The 19,916-nt window shown below is 41.7% G+C and overlaps 1 protein-coding gene across 3 annotated transcripts in view; it reads right to left on the bottom strand.

Moving 5' to 3' along the window:
* Window positions 1–19,916, bottom strand: part of nkain2 (sodium/potassium transporting ATPase interacting 2) — a 128,863-nt gene that overhangs the window by 36,885 nt on the left and 72,062 nt on the right. For all 3 annotated transcript variants that reach the window (XM_044049181.1, XM_044049183.1, XM_044049180.1), the window contains 2 exons: window positions 3,040–3,177; window positions 1,650–1,730 (listed from right to left, as the gene is read on the bottom strand). In XM_044049181.1, the coding sequence (XP_043905116.1) occupies window positions 1,650–1,730; window positions 3,040–3,177 (219 nt within the window). The remainder of the gene's footprint in view (window positions 1–1,649; window positions 1,731–3,039; window positions 3,178–19,916) is intronic.

The raw sequence follows: 19,916 nt of genomic DNA, 5'->3' as shown, positions 1-19,916 counted from the left end.
ACTAAAATTGCTCTGAAATGATGTGGCCCTTCCTCTTCAGATGAGACGGAGGGGAGGGGTCGGGCAGTCGTTTCCGAGACGTCAGCACTCGCTGTCACAGTGGAGACATCGCTCCGCGGTGTTGTACACAGAGAAAGGTGTGTCTGTGAATAATGCAAACACACACTTTCTCCCACTTGCGGTCGTACAGCAAGGAAGACGCTCAGTATCACCCTGAGAAGAGCCTTCAGATCGTTTGGCTCTTTACATATAAAAGTGAAGTGAATCGTTAGCATTGATCTCTCATTCAACAGACAAAACCATTTGTTCGTAGCTTAATTAGAGCAGCATATATATATATATATATATATATATATATATATATATATATATATATATATATATATATATATATACATACATATATATATGTATATATATATATACATACATATATATATATATATACATATATACAAATCAGTTCATTCAAGATCTTATGTCTTATCTTATCTTATGCTTTTCCCCCCCGTGTGGGATTTCTAGTTTATTTAAATCTCATTTGTTTGTTTTATGGCCAAATCATCCTGGGGGTGCACTGGCTTGATGATGTTTAATCACCCAATCAGGAGAAAATTCAGAGGGAGAGAGAGAGAGAGAGAGAGAGAGAAGGAGAGAGAGTTACGGCTGCAAAGAGATGCAAATTGAGGATAGAGAGCGGTAACGTAAATGTAACCAAATTGAAATGGCAGCGTTTGAAAAGCCTAGCATGTTGCCCTGGAAAAAAAAAGAAAAAAGAAGAAAGGAAAACAAATGCAGATACTTTGGCATTATAACCTCTTGATTGTTCACATTTCAGGCATTTCTCTGTGCTCGTTATCGTCGCTGCGTTCACTGGGGGTTCGCGAGGACGACGTAGCGGAGCGGGAAGAGTCAAGTTAGACGCAGCTGTTAAGTGAAGGATAACTGAATTGAGGCGTCAGGCCGAGGTTTCCATTCGCACACCTAATGCAGAGTGTGGTCTCTCGCCTCTTCTTGATCGCTCTCGGTGTGCAGCATGATATAAAGAGTATTAACAGCGAGCAACAACATTTTATTGAAAATACACAAATTGCAAACACACCATCGATTTAATAATTCAAAATTATTGTATTTTATTTGTTTGAAATACTTTCTTTTAATTAGAAATGATTGTAATTTCACTTGCTCCGACTGTCTTTGCGATTCTGACCATGGGCGGGGCTTAGGATGCCACCTACTGATTGGCTACTGAGTTTTGGAGCCAAAGCAGACCCGGGCTTGGAGGCACTGTCTGTCTGGACATCGGACCAAGCGAAATTATATATATATATATATATATATATATATATATATATGTACACATGTTTATATGTATATATATAATATTGACAGAAATCTAAGTCCACACACACCAGGCTTTAACTACACAGAGAATACTTGTTAGTAGATCATTTTATCGCTGATTTAGTCATTTGGACTTCCTAGAAAATGCAGATTTCCAGCCTTGTTGCATTTGTATTTTTGATATGCAACAAATGCGAGTGCAAGTGGGATACAGCCTGTGGTTGTTACTCGCGACCTGTGCGTCAGAAGACCCGAAAATCCCCGAAAGGTTGCAGATATGTTAAGAAAATGAAATGATTTCTTACTTTGGAGAGATCCCCAACCTCCAGGTAAAAACAGATGATGAAAACATTCCAGGTCATCCACGCCACGAGCCAGGCCGCGTACTGCCGAGAGACACAGAGATAAAGAGAGACAGAGGGGGAGGGGAGTCAGAGGCAGACAGGGTTTGGCAGGTGTTTGCTAGAGAATTATAAAAGCATGTTCCTGCCTTGCATTCAGAAGTAGTGAGATGGAGAGAAAAGACACGGGGAGGATTCACTTGTGATGTTGTTAAGACGTGCAGATACAAAAACAACGGCGAGGAGGGCAACCAATCACCGGAATCAAACCAGACAGGGAGAGAAAATGCGTCGCAGTACTGTGCGTGTGTGTGTGCATATGTAAAATGAAATAGAAATTTATGACTGAATAAAAGAATTTAGAAGTTTTTATAAAAGTTTTCTTCCCTTTCATTATTTGGATCCTCTCACTGAGTATTCACTGTGTGCACATGTGTGATAATTCTCATATATACTACATCTTTAGGAGCATTTCTGGCACAAACCGAGACCTTGTCAGAGCCAGTCGTCCTCATTGAGACCAAAACCTGGTCCTCATTAGGCAGAACCTTCTTTCTGAGGAACTGGTTACGTTTAGTGCTAAGTTTACGGGTTGGGCATTAACTGTCATGGTTATGTTTAGAGATAATGGTTTGTTGAGACTAGTCTAAATCAGGGGTCTCAAACTCAAACGACCTGGGGGCCAATGAGTGTCCAGTCTGCACTATGAAGCAAATTAGCTTAACGTGATATAACAATAAAGTGATATTCATAGTGATATTTCACAGTATTTCGAAGTAAAAGTGTTTGTTATTATATGGAACGAAAGATATGGACAACTGGAACAAAAACACAAATCAAGCTTATATATGTATACATATATAAATTATACATTTATATGTATATATACATATATATATAATTTTGAGTTAAATACGTTTAAAAGTTTGATTTATATCACCTCTATAGGTATTATTATTATAATACAAATAAAAAAAAAAAATATATATATATATATATATACTCGCTACAGCTGGTCTTTGCGGTCCAGTTGTCATTATAATTGATATGAAGTGGTGGGCCACATTAAAATTAAGTGGGGGCGAGCCACGGGTTCGAGACCTCAGGTCTAAATGAACGGACGTCACTGCAGAGAAAAGCTGTAGCTGCCAACACAACATGTTCCTACTGACACTGTCCTCCCTCCAACTTGAACCGATCAGTAGGAAATAAATCAATAATTAATGAAGACGGTCTCATATTCCTTCTTCTGTATGGACAAGGTTTTTTTTTTTAAGGCATGAATGAAGACGGCTCAGTTGTGACTCTGTGTGTGTGTGTGTGTGTGTGTGTGTGTGTGTGTGTGTCCACCTACCCCTGTGACGTATCTTGGTCTGAACTGAATGGTGCCAAACAGGCCCAGGATGACGACGATGATGTGGATGAAGTTGGTCAGGATGGGAGCCCACTGGTAGCCCAGGAAATCGATCACCTGACGCTCCAACACACTGACCTGACGGGACGAAGAAGAAGAGGAGGAGATTAGTGACAGAGTGACAAGAATCATCAAGTTGTTGTCTTTGCAAAAGTCTAAAGTCACCATACAATGACAGACAGTTTCCATGCACATGACTACATCATTTCAATGGACGTTCTGTTGTTAACCCAGTTTACAAACACTACTGAATCATGGTGTCTTCTTGCAAGTCCAAAAGAAAAAGCACTGGCCTGGATTTAGTCATATTTTTACTCGCTGTTGTCTTCCCCTGTTTCTTATACCATGCAAGGGTCAAATCCCGGGGTTGATAACCTGCACATGAGCAGATCACCCAGGCCAGATTGAGTCTGACAGAATGTATACATGTAGTATGCAATTGAGCAACTTTTGTCAGCCTAACATGAATTGTAAAAGTCCAGTTTTACTCGTACTAACACTTAAACTTTAGTTTTTATAACCTCATGTAAGCATACTCTCTCTCTCTCTCTCAGAGTTAATTACAATCCAACTGAAAGAAAACTTAGAAAAGGAGAAACAGCAAAACAAGAGGATGTATTCACAATCCGCAGCTGAACCCTAATGAGGCAAAAATCTAATCAGTTATTGATGCATTTGTGTCACGATCGCAGGATTCTCTCTCACTCTCTCTCCCCCTATGTGTGTGTGTGCACAAACAGGGACACAGAGAGAGAGAGATTGTTATCATTTGCTATTATTAGGCCTTTGGCACTTCATGCTGAGATAGTTAATGAAGTCAGCACAGTGTATGACATGACAATGCTAAATATATTAACACTAAAGCTGACTTGCTTAAAAGCCTCAACGGTTGCTATGGTAATCACGCATGTACATCTATACTTAAGAAGAAAGAAGTGTCTAGTCACTCTCATTCTCTTTCTAGACACACACACACACACACACACAGGTTTGTATAGCTATTCTTCTTAGGACACTGCATTGACTTCCATTCATTTGGACAACCTAAACAAAGGTAAAGGACATCTCTAACCTTAACCACAATTCAAATCTTAGACCGAAACTTAACCAGTTCCTCAGAAATGAGGTTCTGCCTTATTAAGACCAGGTTTCGGTTTTAAATTGAGGACCACAGGTCGGGACAAGAGCCACTGAAAAGGTAGCAAACACAAGCACACACACACAACGGCTGAGCTTAGTGTGTCCTAATGTGAGACCATATGGCAACACTATGGCGCTTTTGCAGCCAAAAAGAAGGTGCACACACACACACATTTAATTAACACACAAATAAACAATAACCTTGTGTCAACTACACTTATGAGACATTGGTTCTAAATCTAAAAATATGATGTAGACTTTTCAGATTTACAAGAAGAGGAATCTGTATTTAAGTGAGTGTGTGTGTGTGCGCGCGTGTGTGTGTGTGTGTGTGTGTGTGTGTGTGTGTGTGTGTGTCCAAATCAGGGCAGGTCGTCTGTGCTTGCACTTGACAGCACCTGCTGTTATTGGACACATTGGGCTCAGCTGGCATCACAATGTGTGGGTGTGAGTGTGTGTGTGTGTGTGTGTGTGTGTGTGTGTGTGAGAGAGAGAAGACATTGGGCTTCTTTGTCTCCCGCCTCTTTGTCCCCCACCTCTGTGTGTGTGTGTGTGTGTGTCTCTCTCTTTGTTTCTCTCAGTGTATTATGTAAAAGTGTGTCCTCCCATTGACAATTATAAAGTGCTGCAATTGTACCTCTCTTTTACAAACACACACACACATACACACACACACACCTATAGAAGCCATTATAAGAAGTCAGAGGCCTCCCAGTCCATTATCGAGGCCCCTCGGGGCCCCTTCTCTATCACCGATAATATAAACAGTCTTCACCCCAGCTGGGACACACACACACACACACACACACACACTCCCCCCCAAATAATACACAACACAAATCAGTGGAGGAAAGATTACTTTCTACAATGTAGGTAACAACCATATTGATTTCTTATAGTTATTACAACACAAAAACTCTTCTGTTGCTGGTGTTTATTGTTCCACGCTGGGCTAACACGAGGCCAGTGAAGAGCGGTGTCCAAAAACCACACCCTCTGCCCCGTCACCCCGCACATTGATGTCAACTCCTCATTTCATGGCTCAGCTGCAAGACAGCCAACTTCATCTGCGCCAGCGCGTCACTCTTTGTAATTAAGTCACTCGCTCCTTCTGACATACAAAAGACAAAAGCGTCCATAAAAAGCCCCCGCTGCTGCAATCCCACAATCCTTTGCACGTGTCAAATGACAGAAAGGTGTGAAATTGCCCGACCTTTCAACAACTATAATTCTTGTGGGAGAGAGAGAGAGAGAGAGAGGGAGAGACGGTGAGATGCGCCGTCTCTACAGCGGCAGCTACGTTAGCAGATGTGGCACATTTTTGATATTTCTGTGCAGCTGATGAAGGCTTCGGCTCTGCACAGGTGGAGCTTCAAGCTGGCTACTGGGCTCCTTTGGGATCTGCTGCCACAGGCTTTGATGCCGCTGACAGAGATGTTCGTCTCAGTTCCGCTGCTTAGAGCACAGGACGACGAGGCATGTTCACATCGGGCTTGTCTGTCTTCGTCTGCCCTATCGCTCTGTGCATCCACCTGTGGACACAGTGTGCTCGTCTTCATGGGGGCTTTTTTTTTTTTTGTCAATCATGAAGTTGATGAGGCCTTTTTTTTTAGAGCTACATAAATAATGAATTTCCCATAATTCCATACTTCCAACAAAGACAACCTATTTAGCATCATTAATGGGTGCAGGGAAATTTAAGAGGGCTGACTGCCCCCCCCCCTGCACAAGGCTAAGTGCGTGCAAAAAACTAAAGGTATTTTATCTGATCTAAGTCAGCCTCTTTTCTCCGAGTACATGTTGTTACCACTTGGCCGTAGTTCCTCGACAATGAACGTTATTTGTGGTGTTTCCACTGCTGCTGTACAACAACATGCAAATGCACGTGTGGGTCCTGAAAGAGGGAGTTCTGAGGCTCTTTTCTTTCAAAGTTTTACGTACAGATTCAATTGTGAGAGTGTATACGGTCCTTTGACCCCGCCTATCCAGCCGAGATTGACACAGCGTCCCCCACGACCCTCATGTAGAGGACAAAGCAGTAGAAGACAGATGGACACACTTGATGCATGTAAGCCTATCTGCCCGCGTGCATGTGTTTGTGCATGGGCCTCAAAGAAAACACAGAAAACAAGTTGTTATGCAGCTTCCTGTCAATCTAACGCCAGCGCGGATTCCCTCAAGATTCAGGCGTGTGTATTCCTGCCACTGCTTCGTTAGCATACTCTGATGCTGGGGCTCTTGTTTGCATGGGTTTCTGAAATGCAGCAGTTAGCTGAGGGACCGACGACAGAGCAACAGAGCATCTATCACTGTCACTGTTGGCCATTTCCACAGCCAACATTCCTGAATCCTATTTGGTTTATTTGTGTTGTCTGCAAAACAAACTGTCAAAGGGCAAAAGAGCAAGAATCAAATTTTTCACCATGTTGGTTAAGCGCTTAACTATTGATTGTTTTTAATCAAAACAGATAGAAATGTGAAGAAGGGGCTGAAGTGTTAAAAAAGACACACTGAGGGAATACAAAAAAACGGACCATGAGAGAGAGGCAGACGAGAAACATCTTCAGCGGGTTTCAGAAAGATTTCCGTCTATTTGATAGTGAACGATAGATTTCCAAAGAATCATTATTGCTCCAGACAGGAGGACAGCTGCACTGCATGACCATTATGTGACACAGCAGAGCGATAAAAGTGTCCTTTTATCTGAAAAACAGAAGACGAGGACGGAGACGGGGGAGGGTGGGGGGGTTGGGTGGCAGACGGCGAGAGGAGAGGACGAAGACAGGCCAAGAGATGTGATGAAAGGGCTGAGGATTAAGCTCCGACTGTTTCTGAGAGAGAGAAGACGATGACAGAGATAGGAGGCTAAAAGAAGAAGTGAGAATGCCTCATCTTCCGTCATTGTCTCTCAACTCCTCCCTACCTGCAGTCTTCCTGCTCCTGCCCACTCTTAAGTCACCCAGCTCATCTTCTCCCGTCTCCACTTTATCATACATCTATTCTCTTCTTCTCCACCATAGTTGATATGCCTTCATCTATTACGAGATCTGATACCACAAATGACCTCATCTGAACCTCTTCTTGTCGTCCATCGTCTTCACCATCTACTTTCTATCTTCATCCTCCGTCGCCGGCTCCTGCTTCCCGCCTCCGTTCCTCGCTCTCATCCTCACCTCCCTTGTTCCCTCACCACTGTGGCTGAGAGTTTTCGCTCGGTTCTGTGACCTTTAAAAAACTGCTGATCAATTTCTGCTGCTCATCCCATTATAGACGACAGAGAGGGGAGGGTGGGAGCTGAGGTCAGGCAGGCGTGAGGGTGAGATAGATAGCGGGGAGAAGCTGGAGAAAGACATGTCAGCGTGGAGGAGAAGGAAAAGAGCAACGGGAAGGAGGCATGGAGTGGAGCGGAGGGGAGAGAATACCGGGCAGAGGGAGAACAACAAACGCGGAGTCAGACGGAGAGAATCGCAAAAAAACGGCAACGTCCAAGCAAAGCAGACGCTCGCCGAGGTGCATATAGCTGTTTTACCTCCTTGGCTTTCATTCTGAAACCATATTTTTTCTGTCTCTCTGATAATCATAAACTTTATTGTCCTAATAAAACTCCCGAGCAATCGTAGTTTTACTGTTAACTTAATTAAGGCCACCTGCCTGTGCAGTATCCCACTGTGTACAGCAAAAGCAATCTCCTATCGATTTAGTTCACACAACGATCAATTCATCTCCATTGGAGGCTATTAGGGGCCATTTGTGGCTACTTAGGGCTCGGAGAGAGTGGAAAGACGGTAGGGAAGATGGGGTGAGCAAAGCGAAAGGGGAAATGATGAAAGGATGTGTAGGGAATTGAAGGGAGGGAGAGAGAGCAGAGGAGGGGAAGCAAATGATGGAGATGGAAAGAGGGAGATGGAGGAAACGCAGATATGGAAAGAGACAATGACGATCAAAGGTGAAAATCTCTCCATTAAATATCCAATTTCCTCAATTCAGGCCCACTCATTGTCATCACAACTATTCAGTCATATCAGTAAAAGCCATAATGTCCATCGTCACTCAGCTATAGATAGACTGCACAACTCCGGCTGAGAGTCCCACTTAAAGTAACATTACAGGATGGCCATTAGGCTGATATACTTCTGGCCGTGGCCATAAACCTTCAAACAGTGCTTTCATGGGAGTAGGTTAGCCGTAAAATACCTGTGACTCACACAACTGTTGTGTTACCTTTGCATGTGTCGGCTGAACTTTGCGCCGAGTCGTTCTCGGGCCGGCGGTGAACGCATCTTTACATTTTCAGATTTTAGGGGCAGTCTGGACTGATGATGGAGATTATGAGGATACTGCTTAACATGTGGTTCTGTGCTTAAAGCTGCACTGAGTTGCTTTTGTTGACTTCTATTGTTGGTGATGTTATTATTCGTGTTTATTATTTGTGAACAGAAACAGTTTGAAGGCAAATGTACCAGAAGTGACTGAGGGAGCATTTGTGCATATACAGCAGCAGTTCTTTGTGTTTTCGCTGCAGTTAGCTCCATCAGGTCCTGACATAAAAGGTATCACTTCCTATGTGCATGGCTGCAACCAGAACTGGAATTTAATTTAGATATCGATTTGGTGATATATCGTCATCCTTCCTTGTGCAATATGATCATCGATACACCAGCGCAAATGCAGATATTTTAATGAACAAATTGAGGCGCTCTAAAGTAAACAGTCCCTATCAGGCAGCGGGATAATGGCAGAGAAAGCTAGGTTAAGAGATGCTCTATCCACATTCAGTACATAGATTAATGCACTTTGTTCTCTAAGTTGTGCACTTTTTTAATTTTCCCGGACGTTTAGTTTTCTTCACTTCGACGGATGTATCGCTATATGAGGGTGACTGTGATTCCCACCCCGAGAGTGCACATCATTGCTTCAAATGTAAAGGCATTGACAACCCCATGAAATGGTTAATTTGACATCACCGTAGTTGAGAAAAGAAACACATTTTAATTTTTTCCTCCTTAAGGCCTCACATACACAGACAGAGCTGGGTCAATTGTATGCTTGGAATTAGCTGCAAGACATCATTAACTTAGCAATGTACCCTCTCTATTAGCATGTTTAAACATTTTTTAACATAATCTTTCCATAAATCATTGCCAGTGCTTTTAAACAGGTACTTTTTTTATGTTCCATAACTTGGGGTGAAGGACCGTGCCCAGGGACACATTGGTTTGCACCCAAGACCTTCTACCACTGATCCACACAGCCACGGATTTTTCTTTTCCTTTGTTTGTGTGTCGGTGTTAATCATGCGTTTTGTGTTATGCCTCCCTGCTTCTAGACTCCTATACTTCATTTTCTGCCCATCCTCACCATGGCTCACTGGCAGAGGAGATGCTCCCATTGAAAGTGCACCGTTTGAGTGAGCTGTCTACAGACGTCCAGCTGAGAGGAGATTTTGGTGGGCAGCCAAATGTTGTTACACTGTCAAATGGCTGTGTGGGAATGAGTAAACTGCAGTTCAGATCCATTCACCACTGGTCTTGTTGTCCCATCAGTGTTATTTAGTACAGCACACCGTGCAATCACTCACAGCAATGTGAAGGACATCGTGCACACTTCATCAATGTGTTTCATTTTTCTTCTTGCTTATGTCTAAACATGCCGTGAGAAACATCCGTCAAAATGTGCAAAAGGTGTAAACAAACACACCTCAGAGGTTTAAGACCAGTGCCTGCAGGCCGTTTCTGCACCATAGTTCAAATGGCTCAAAGGTCATGTCATATTAATAACATCTGTACTGTAGATGCTCAATTATGCTGTCACTCATCCTCACTTTTCACATGCTACTTAGAAATATCATGAACAGCTGCTGGTCCACAGGTATAATCCAGTTTCTCACCTAATTTTTTTTTAAAATAAGCATCAGCCTTGATCAAAAAAGACAAAATACAATTAATTGGCCGCTCTAAATTGAGGTGTGAATGCGAGGGTTAATGGTTGTCTCTATATGTTGGTCAGATTGGCTCCAGTGGCCCCGCCCCGACCTTCATTTGTGGAGAATAAAGCAGCAGACATTGAATGGATAAATGGATTAATTGTAGTCATACACGTCATAGACAGAGAGAGATTAAGAACCTATTTCTATGACTATAACCAGAAATGCCACAGAGGGAAATCCCTTATTCTTTTCTTCCTGTCCTTCAAATGATTTTTTTTTATTCCCCACTTCAAACGAGTAGGCTACAAGATTGTCGTATTACCTCATGTTGAGAAGCAGTTTCAGCCCAGCAGTAAAAATGACAATGTTCCAAGACAGACCGCATGATTTCACCTATTAACTCAATAACCCGTGCTGTGTTCAGACCATTGACTTAAAAAATGACATTGCCAGAGTGAAGGGTTTAATTTTCCACAGACCCTACTGTACAGGCTCCAACATTTGCATGGTGAGTACGTTGATAATTTGGAAAATGTACGTACAATTTTCAACTATTTTCTTTTTTGCTGATATTTTTCCATTAATAATAACAACAACAACAACACACTGCCTCTTTCCTCTCTCCCACCACGGATCCATCTCCACATGAATTAACTACAGTAATTAATATTCCTCGAAAACATTTCTTTATGTAAACGTGGCATTTAAATGTCAGAAACACTGGCTAATCAGTGTGATATTTTCACAGATCTTCCCTCTCTGTCTGAGACTGTCCACCCCTCGGGCTCCATCCATTTCTGCCAGTGTTCTTTTGTTTCCTGTCAGCTGGACGCGTTCTCTCTACGGCTGGAAACAATGAAAGAATAAGGTCTGGCCTAGATATGTTACATGAATGTAAATAATACTGTCATCAGAATCCCGTCTCTTTACTTTTCCCTGTCTGGTTTTGATTGACGTGTGTCAAGTGTATTCATGATGGAGCACATTTAAAAACAGAAATGACTTCACCAACGTGCTTTAAGGAAATGACAGTGATAAAAAAAAATGTGGACATTAAAATTCCAAAGGGAATTGAAGGCAATTATAAAAGGGTTATTAAACTGACTGTAAGATTATAATGATACTGCAGGACTGAGCATACTTTTTCAAAGTATAGGGTACAAACTTTTTTTAAGGGCATCTGCACAGAGTGTAAGATTTAGAGAAGGAATTACAATGTGTTCTTTTTCAGTGTCTCGTCCACAGACCGTAAAGAAAGACTGGCAATATGTCAATATAAGCCATTACATCCTCAAAAGGAAGGGAAATCATCTTTATTGTCATTACACAACTGAAACTGCACAACGGAATCTGAGCCACCGCGAACATGCGCCGCCACAGGGGACCAACCCGACTGAGCGCGTCCAACACTCTAACATGTTTTGATGGGGGGGAGGAAACCAGAGAGACCGGAGGAAACCCACACAGACACGGGGAGAACATGCACACGTAAAGGTCCTAGAATGGGAACCGTGAACAGCTAACTAACCACTCTGCCACCAAAACAAGGGCTGCCAATTAACTCTCTTTAAGTGTTAAAGAGTTAATTGGAGTTAAGTGACGCTGTAGTACCAAGGCCCCACAATATATCCGCGCTCAGTCAAGTCAGTCGCTGCTGTCAATCAGGACATTTCGCCTTGTTTTTTTTTTTCTATCACTAACTCGTTAAAATGAGAAATGAACACTGCCCATGTGCTCATATTTTAGGGTGCTGTCACATCGTCAGTCCATCTGACCACGAGAAAAAGAAAAATGAGACTAATCAAAGTTTCAGGAGCTGATATCATAAGAGCCCTAAGGATCGTTCATCCAGTCAAATTAGCCGTAGCTTGTCAGAGACGATCGGAGTCGAACCTCAAACTGTGAATATCACAATTAATGACACGTCCTCATCCCAAATTATAGAGGGGGGTTATTTATAGCAGTTGAATTTGAATGGCGCACACACAAAAGCACACCCACATTTACACAAATCCAAATAGACAACATGAATACACACACACACACACACACACACACAAACTGGAGGACAGTCTCTCTCTACAGCAGACTATCAATCAGATATCATTAGTCTGCCTCAAACAAGACCATGTGTGTCTGTGTCTGTGTGTGTGTGTGTGTGTTGCAGTGATACTGAGCTGAATGTGTCATCAGTAATAATTGTAGGTTGGAGCAGAAGCTCTTCACAGTTATTTAGCATGATTGACCAACTGATTATGATTAATATCTTACACAGCATCCAAAGAAATGCACTTGCCTTTTTCCGCCCACCTCACGGCTTCTCTTCCTCTCCCACTTCTCTCCTTTCTTTCTTTATCTTATTTCACGTCTTAGTCTCACGTTCCCTGGCCGTCCAACCCTTCTCCGAGGCTCCGTATCTGCTTTATTTATCAAACTACGTAGTAACATATTTAATGTCTGTGATGGAAAGCTTGTCCCTCTGTTTGTGTCCGTGCTGCTGCCTCTGAAAGCCTCCTCTATATCCGTCTGTCAGATTAGCTCCTTTTTGTGTGTGTGTGTGTGTGTGTGTGTGTGTGTGTGTGTGTGTGTGTGATTTATCCAGCCAGACCAAAAGAATCGCTGACATTATCACAGAAGAGCTTTGTCTCAGTATGTTTTATCTGCTCGGCTGCTTTGATGTAAGCAGGACTGAAGAGCAGCGGGCACGAGACATCAGAGGTGGACATGACTTGTGGGAGCATGTTTTACAGATCGGACAAATTACTCATTCATTACTTTTTCCTTGACGTTAGAAAATGTAAAATATTGTGCACGTCTGACACTAAATTCGTTATCCCCGATTCCCGTTGCGTCCGGTTTTGATTTTTCCATCCAACCCGAACGCTTCACACGGGACAACAGTACAACTGTCTGCAAATCAACAAAAAATTGACATTTTTATGCTTTTACCCTGGAAGTAAGAGAGTAAAAAACCAGACAAGACATGATCAGAGAGAAAATATTCGTCATCTTCATGTCCATCGTAAATAACATATTTTAAACAATATAGACAACAAGCTACAGCCTTGTTTTCGATGAGACCGGAGCGCAGGGACCGTCTACAAAGTGCAACACCCAGAAAGAAAATGATATTAAGAAATATTCAGTAACTACACATAATACAGTGTAGTAACTTTCTGAAAACTTCACTGATGTTCTGTGCATGATACTACACCACTTAATAGGAAAAAAATACACTTTTGTACATTTTTTGTGAATATTCGCCATAATATGCTGCAGTATCATCAAACTCTCTGTAATAAAAAGGAAAAAAAGTTCGACTAAAGCCAGATGTTTAAAATAAGTCGGAGTGTGTGCCTTCAGTCAAGCTGCACATGCGCCACATTTACAACCTACAGCTAAAACCAGGAAATAAGAGAAGAAGCATAAACACTGAAGATAACTGTGACAAAAACATGGAGATATTCAGGTTTGGAACATTTTTGACTTCATATTCTAATGTTAATGGTGGGTAGAAAGAATGGAGGGGGGAAATGGGTGCTCTTTTTTTCCAATGTCAAATCATATTTCTGATGCATAAATGAAAACATTGTGATTGATTCTGGAACACACTGGGTCATAACCATTTCAGGTATTACACTAACTGTTCAAATGATTTTGTTCTTTTGTTTTTTACTCTCGCGGCACCTTAACGGCTCTGACTCCCTCTGCTTGTTGCCTTCTCCCCGTGTTTTTATCTTCCAAACCTCCAGTGGCACTCCCTTTCTCCCTTCTCACTCTCCTTTTCACTCCTTTATCTCAAACCTCTCCCCTCTGTCTTGCTTCTGTCTCTTTATCCCTCTCTTCTTTCATTTCGGTCTCCTCTCTCTCACACGCTCTCCATCATGTCTTCTCTTTGTTTCTTTTCTGTTGATATCAGCTTCCCTCTCTCCTTTCTGCTTGTGCCTCCATTATCTCTCCTTTCTCCTCTCCTCTCACCTCACGCCACCATCCTTTCCTCCCTCACTTAATCAGTTTCAGTGCTACTATGCAGCACGCACGTGCACGCAAATGTGACACAGACGAACGCACGCACGCGCGCGCACCCCCCCTCCTCCTCCATCAGCCTCTAAATGAATTACCGGCCCACCAACAGTTTTCTGTTCTATCTTAATGGTCAATCTATGCAGACAGTGCTTTTATTAGAATAAAATATTTGTGCGTTTGATAGAGTTACAGAGGGAGAGAGATGGAGAGAGAGAGAGAGAGAGAGAGAGAAGGGGGTTCAACTGCATGATAAATAGTAAATATTAGGAGGCACCTCTATTGTACCCAGAGGCTCTTGTTTTGTTTGTAAGCTCTTGTGTTTGTGTGATGGCCGTGTGTTTGATCATGGTTCCATCGTGCAATGTGTTTCATTTATTCAGTGTGTGTGTGTGTGTGTGTGTGTGTGGACATGTCTGTAGTAGACTGTGAGGACAAACTCTGAGTCAAGCCTATCTCTGTGAGGACATTTTGGCTGGTCCTCATAAATTTAAAGGGGCTTTTTAAGGGTTTGGATTTGGTTCTATATGGCTATGGTTATGTCAGGTTTAAGGGTTAGGCGTTAAGCATTTAGTTGTGATGGTTAAGGTTAGGGTAAGGGGCTTTATGTCTTAGTGAGTGTCCTCACTAAGACTGGTGGACAACAGTGTGTGTGTGTGTGTGTGTGTGGTAAGAGTTGTGGGACATGAAATGACACCAGACGAACCCACAGATGGAAGCCCAGCGGGCTAAGAAATATTAAGACAGCACAAATATTAACACAAATTAACACACACATGCACACTTACACACACACACACAGACAGACATGGTAAGTAGATACTGGCCTCTACCTCTCTCTGAACAACCTCATGGGAACCAAATGAAATCAACCACATCATGGTGGTTGTGGTGTGTGTGTGTGTGTGTGTGTGTGAGTGTGTGAGTACACATCTGTGACTACAACAGGAAGGGTGTATTGCATAATATCAGCTTTTAGTTATGATTCATTTGAGCCAATAACTGACGTAAAACATTAACTGGTGTAAATCACATGCTAGTTTAACATGTGACGTCCTGACCACGAGCTGTTCCCCCAAAGTGTTTCAGTTCCTTCAATAAGTCAGGAGACAATAGCGTTACTGTGCCAGGACTAAATTAACTTTGTGTCCGGGCTGAATGGACGACATGAAAAGAACCTGTGGTGCTGACAATGAACTGCCAGCCAACTTTGTCACCTTATTTAAATGGACTTCATTGTGCTTGCAGTCCTCGTAGCATCAATGGGCTCCGGGCGCTTTATTTTCTCTTGCCCACTGTTATGAAGCAGAAAATTTCCATAATTTAAGTGAAGGTGATATCACCGAGTACACATTGCTGATTGCCCATTCACTGTCAGAGGAGTGCGTCCGGCGAGCGCTGAGCTCCCAGTGCATGTGGACATGACGAGTCGCAGTCTCTGTGTTTACTGTACAAAACCGCCCACGAGCAGACTGCACTTAAGCCAATTATGACCCGGTGAATGTGGAAGCCTCCACATTTTCATCACTATGTTACCTGCTGCTACACAACAAACAAACAAACAGCGTTTTCCAATCAGGCCAAACACGATTTCAGAGCTAAACTAACCTGGTTTCCTGGGTATCAGTCCAGACCGGATCAACCATTAATGGGAATTACTTTGTACATGTCTTCAAAGTAACAGACCATGTTGTGCTAGATGTTTAACTCACAGCAATAACACATACAAAGGCACTGACCAAATGCTTGATAAGTGCACAACAGTAGAAAGAGCACATGTATGCCCAATGCCTGATGTTTGGAAAATGCCGAGAAGTGGGCTGTGAGCAGAGTGAGGGAGAGGAGGAGAGAGCAGATGGGAAGCCTTTTTAAACATTGAACTGCAATGAATCCATTACAGATATCTGTGACGTCATTTTCACAGTCTAATCATCTACAGTTTCAGAAATCTCTAATTCAGTTTTTACTAGTCAAAAAGACGTCACTTGTGTACGGGGTTTGCCATTATATTCGGTTGCAGATAATTGTAGATATCTCTAATTCCAGAGACTGAATTAGTGATAGCTGCGGCGTCATTTTGACTAATAAAAACTGGATAGCAGATATGGGAAACTGTGGTTCTGAGAGTAAGAAAAGAGTGGACTGAGTGAAAATAGCCAATGGCAAAATTTGAATGCAGTAGTTGGTGTTTGACCAGAGGGTGGCAGTAGATATGTTGATGTTTTATATATCATTTAAATACTTGACACTACATTGTGACAATTTGCAACTAGAATAAACAAATAACATCACTAGATACTGTATACATTGGTTTTCAGTGGTTTAGGGGTTCAGTTAAACTTATGATGGTAGGAACAGAATGGCGCTCAACAGGGTACCAACAAGCTGCCAGCTAACGTTGTTTGGACTGTGAATTACTAAGTCAACAAGAAAATGCTTAAAAGTAAGAAGATGAAAGGGGGCGTGTTGCCACCTAACGCAACAGAGGCGGACAAACTTCAGTCAATAAGTCGATTGCCATCTACAATAGTGCTGTGTGTGTCGGCAACTCAACCCGACACACGACTTATATTATGTTATATAAATATTGCAAAGACAAGGAAACCCAGCTTCAGCATTATTCGCCTGCACCAAACAAAAGCATGTTTTGTTTTTTTTAATCTTTTAATCTGAGTTTTAATCTTTAAAACTCAGATGGAGAGAAAATCCGAAAAGTCAACTGTGTGTCAGCATGTGTGCTGTGTGTTTGTTTTTCATTCAGTTAATGGCGTGACAGCACTTCCGCCCGAGGATAAGAGCTTTCAGATGGATGTGGTAGTAAACTCAACTAATCTAAAATTAATGTAATTATCATTATTAAGGTCATTGCTTTTAGAGGGGAACCGCGGCGAAGACTTTGTTTCCACCCGTGTCACCCCTATCTTTTTCCATCACGCTGATCGCTCTGGCCGGCAAGCTGCTCCGCTTCCTCCATGACTGGTTATAAACAGATTGAATTACTAATGTCTAATACCACTCAGCAATATGGTGGGACATTTGTTGCAGGAATGGCATGTGGATCTGAGAGTTAAAAGCTCAGAGAAAACCTTTACATTTAAAGGAATTGAAGATATAAAATTGCTCCGTGGTGGTTTCACAATGCAACTTCAACCAGATACTTAAACATTATGCTAATAAGCTATGTTATAATATGGATTCTTAAGTACAGATCTGCTGGTTCTTGTCAACTACACTGAATTGTACAGTGTTAAATAGTTAACAAATCCCTAATAATATAAAATGACTCACAGCAAAACAGCTTTTCATAAATATTACCTTTGCAGGTGTATGTCATATGTGCCACTGAAAATATCTGGGAGCTAAAAACTAGTCAAATGAATTCTGTATTTATCTTCCCAATATGTAAATGTGTTGGTCCTTGTGCGCCATCAAGATTTGTTGCTAGTATAATAAAATACGCGCTGTGCTGATGGAGAATCAGAGCTTGATGCTCGCATTCTTCCATGGGGAGCGAATGTTTTCCTGAGGTGAAAAATTTAGAACCCCATATTGTGAGACTTTATTAAATAGGTTGTTGTTTATCGTGGGAAACAAACGAGACAGAAATGGAAAGTTTGACTTGGAAATGTACCCTTGGAATTGAATTACTTTTTGGTTCAAACTGCATTTATTAACGATGTCCTAACTGGGATTTTTGCCGTCAAGGTTTTGGAGAACGGGGAAGAAAACCTTGGAGTCTGTGGTGAGCTCATTTGAAGGGATTTATTTGACTACGCTCGGAGGAAGACGAATAAAGACAAAATGAATCCAGGCATATGCACAGCATGACGCTTCCTCCAACTCTGAAGATGAATCCTCCAGATGACACATACAATCCTGTGTCTAATGACCTTTCATATATTTCATTAGAATCAGGAACACACAAACTCTCTGGCTCCATCATTATCGATTAGTCAGACTAAGACAATAATTCGGTTTTCTCAATGTCAAGTAAACGAGTCTTAGTCGGACTAACATACCTGGATGATGCGATTCATAGTCAGATTACTTGATTGCTTGTGCATGTATAAGTCGGACTGGAGTGTGTTGTGTGTTGATTTAAACAGCCTGGCACTTAAAACTTTTTATTTTAAGTTTGTGTGTAGTGTAAAATGCTGACATAATATAAATGAAATGTCATTTGCGAGAACCCGGTGTGGAGCAATCCACTAGAAAGTAGTCACACTCTGCAGTTGGTGCAATCTTCTCTCACAAACGATCTTTGTCAAGCACGAACAGTTAGAGCTGTTAAAACAATTTAATTTAATATAATATAGATTTTTTTTTTTTTTTACATTACACTCTCTTTGAGATGTAACTTTTTATGTCATGGTTTTGTTCAATATTGACTTTATTATGCACTTAAAATTAGATGAGAACTAGATATGAATTCATTATAACACATCTCCCCGTGTGTGCATGGCTCTTCTCTAGTTTTATCTAGTTTTCCCTAGTTTCTCCGATTTCCTCACACAGTCCACAAACATGCAGAGGTTAATTGGACACTCTACATTGACCGCTAGCCCCACAATCCTCATGTGGAGGGAAAAGGTTAAACCGCAGCCTCTGCGACTTGGTTGCTGTGTGTCAAATTACGATTTTAAATTTAAAATGATTAATTTTTCACCCCCTGCCGACGACGCGTGCAGAGAGACACACACACACACACACACACACACAAACTGTCGGCTGCAAAGTTTCCTACACTGATTTTTTTAATGATTATTATCGCTGGAGCTCAGTGAACCCGTGCGTCTTTACAACTTCAGTGTCTGCACTCAGTGCCTCCCCGCTGCAATATTTCACATTCATTAATTTTCACAGCCTAATGCGGCATAATGCCGCATTGTAGAGTATTAACAGAGTGAAAACCTCTACGATGAAGGTGCTCTTCTCAGTGGGATGTGCTAAAAACTCTTCATTACCGCATCAGCAATCATTTTAAGCTCTATAATAATTATTATTTGTCATTAATAATAAAAGTATCACACATATATTACCAATAATGGCCATCACCAACAACTCCTCTATCAGAGCTGAACTGCAGGATGAATTTGTGCCTCACTCATTCACTCACTCACAGGGTCACACGCAGCTTTTTTAACAAAAAAAGTTGTTTTGTTTTGTTTTAAATGACCAGTAATTACGGCATCATTATTCAAGGTGACAGTTGTAATAATACATGAGCGCACAATGTTGAGAATGACTAAATAAAAAAAAGGGAATGTAAACCAGGATGAGAGCGTTTTTGGGATGTGAACCAATTTCCGGCGCTCTTTAATATTCAGTGGATGAACACAGTTAATAAGTGCGCCGAGTCCTGTCATGTTTCATACGAGGGAACCACATTAGAACATGTCTTCCTCCTCTTTTCTGCGGGGAAAACTACAGAATCAATCTGTTGACATGCAGAGCCATTAGATTAAATGCTGAAGCAGCCACACGTCTTTACTCTAATTACAGAGGGCCACGGCGATGGAATTTAAAAGCATTGTTTGACATTTTGTGAAACATGCATTATCACATTACTGTCAAAAGGTTGGATGTGAAGACTAAAACCACTCCTTTATCAGGCTGTTCCATATGAAAGCCGCAGTCGGCATCCAGAGTTACGGTGTGGATCGATCAAAACATACAACTATAACTCTGTATAACCACATAACCTTAGCAGTGTTGTAATGGAACAAAA

Source organism: Solea senegalensis, linkage group LG17 (assembly GCF_019176455.1).
Source record: "Solea senegalensis isolate Sse05_10M linkage group LG17, IFAPA_SoseM_1, whole genome shotgun sequence".
Taxonomy (NCBI): domain Eukaryota; kingdom Metazoa; phylum Chordata; class Actinopteri; order Pleuronectiformes; family Soleidae; genus Solea; species Solea senegalensis.
This window is presented reverse-complemented; position numbering and strand designations above follow the sequence as displayed.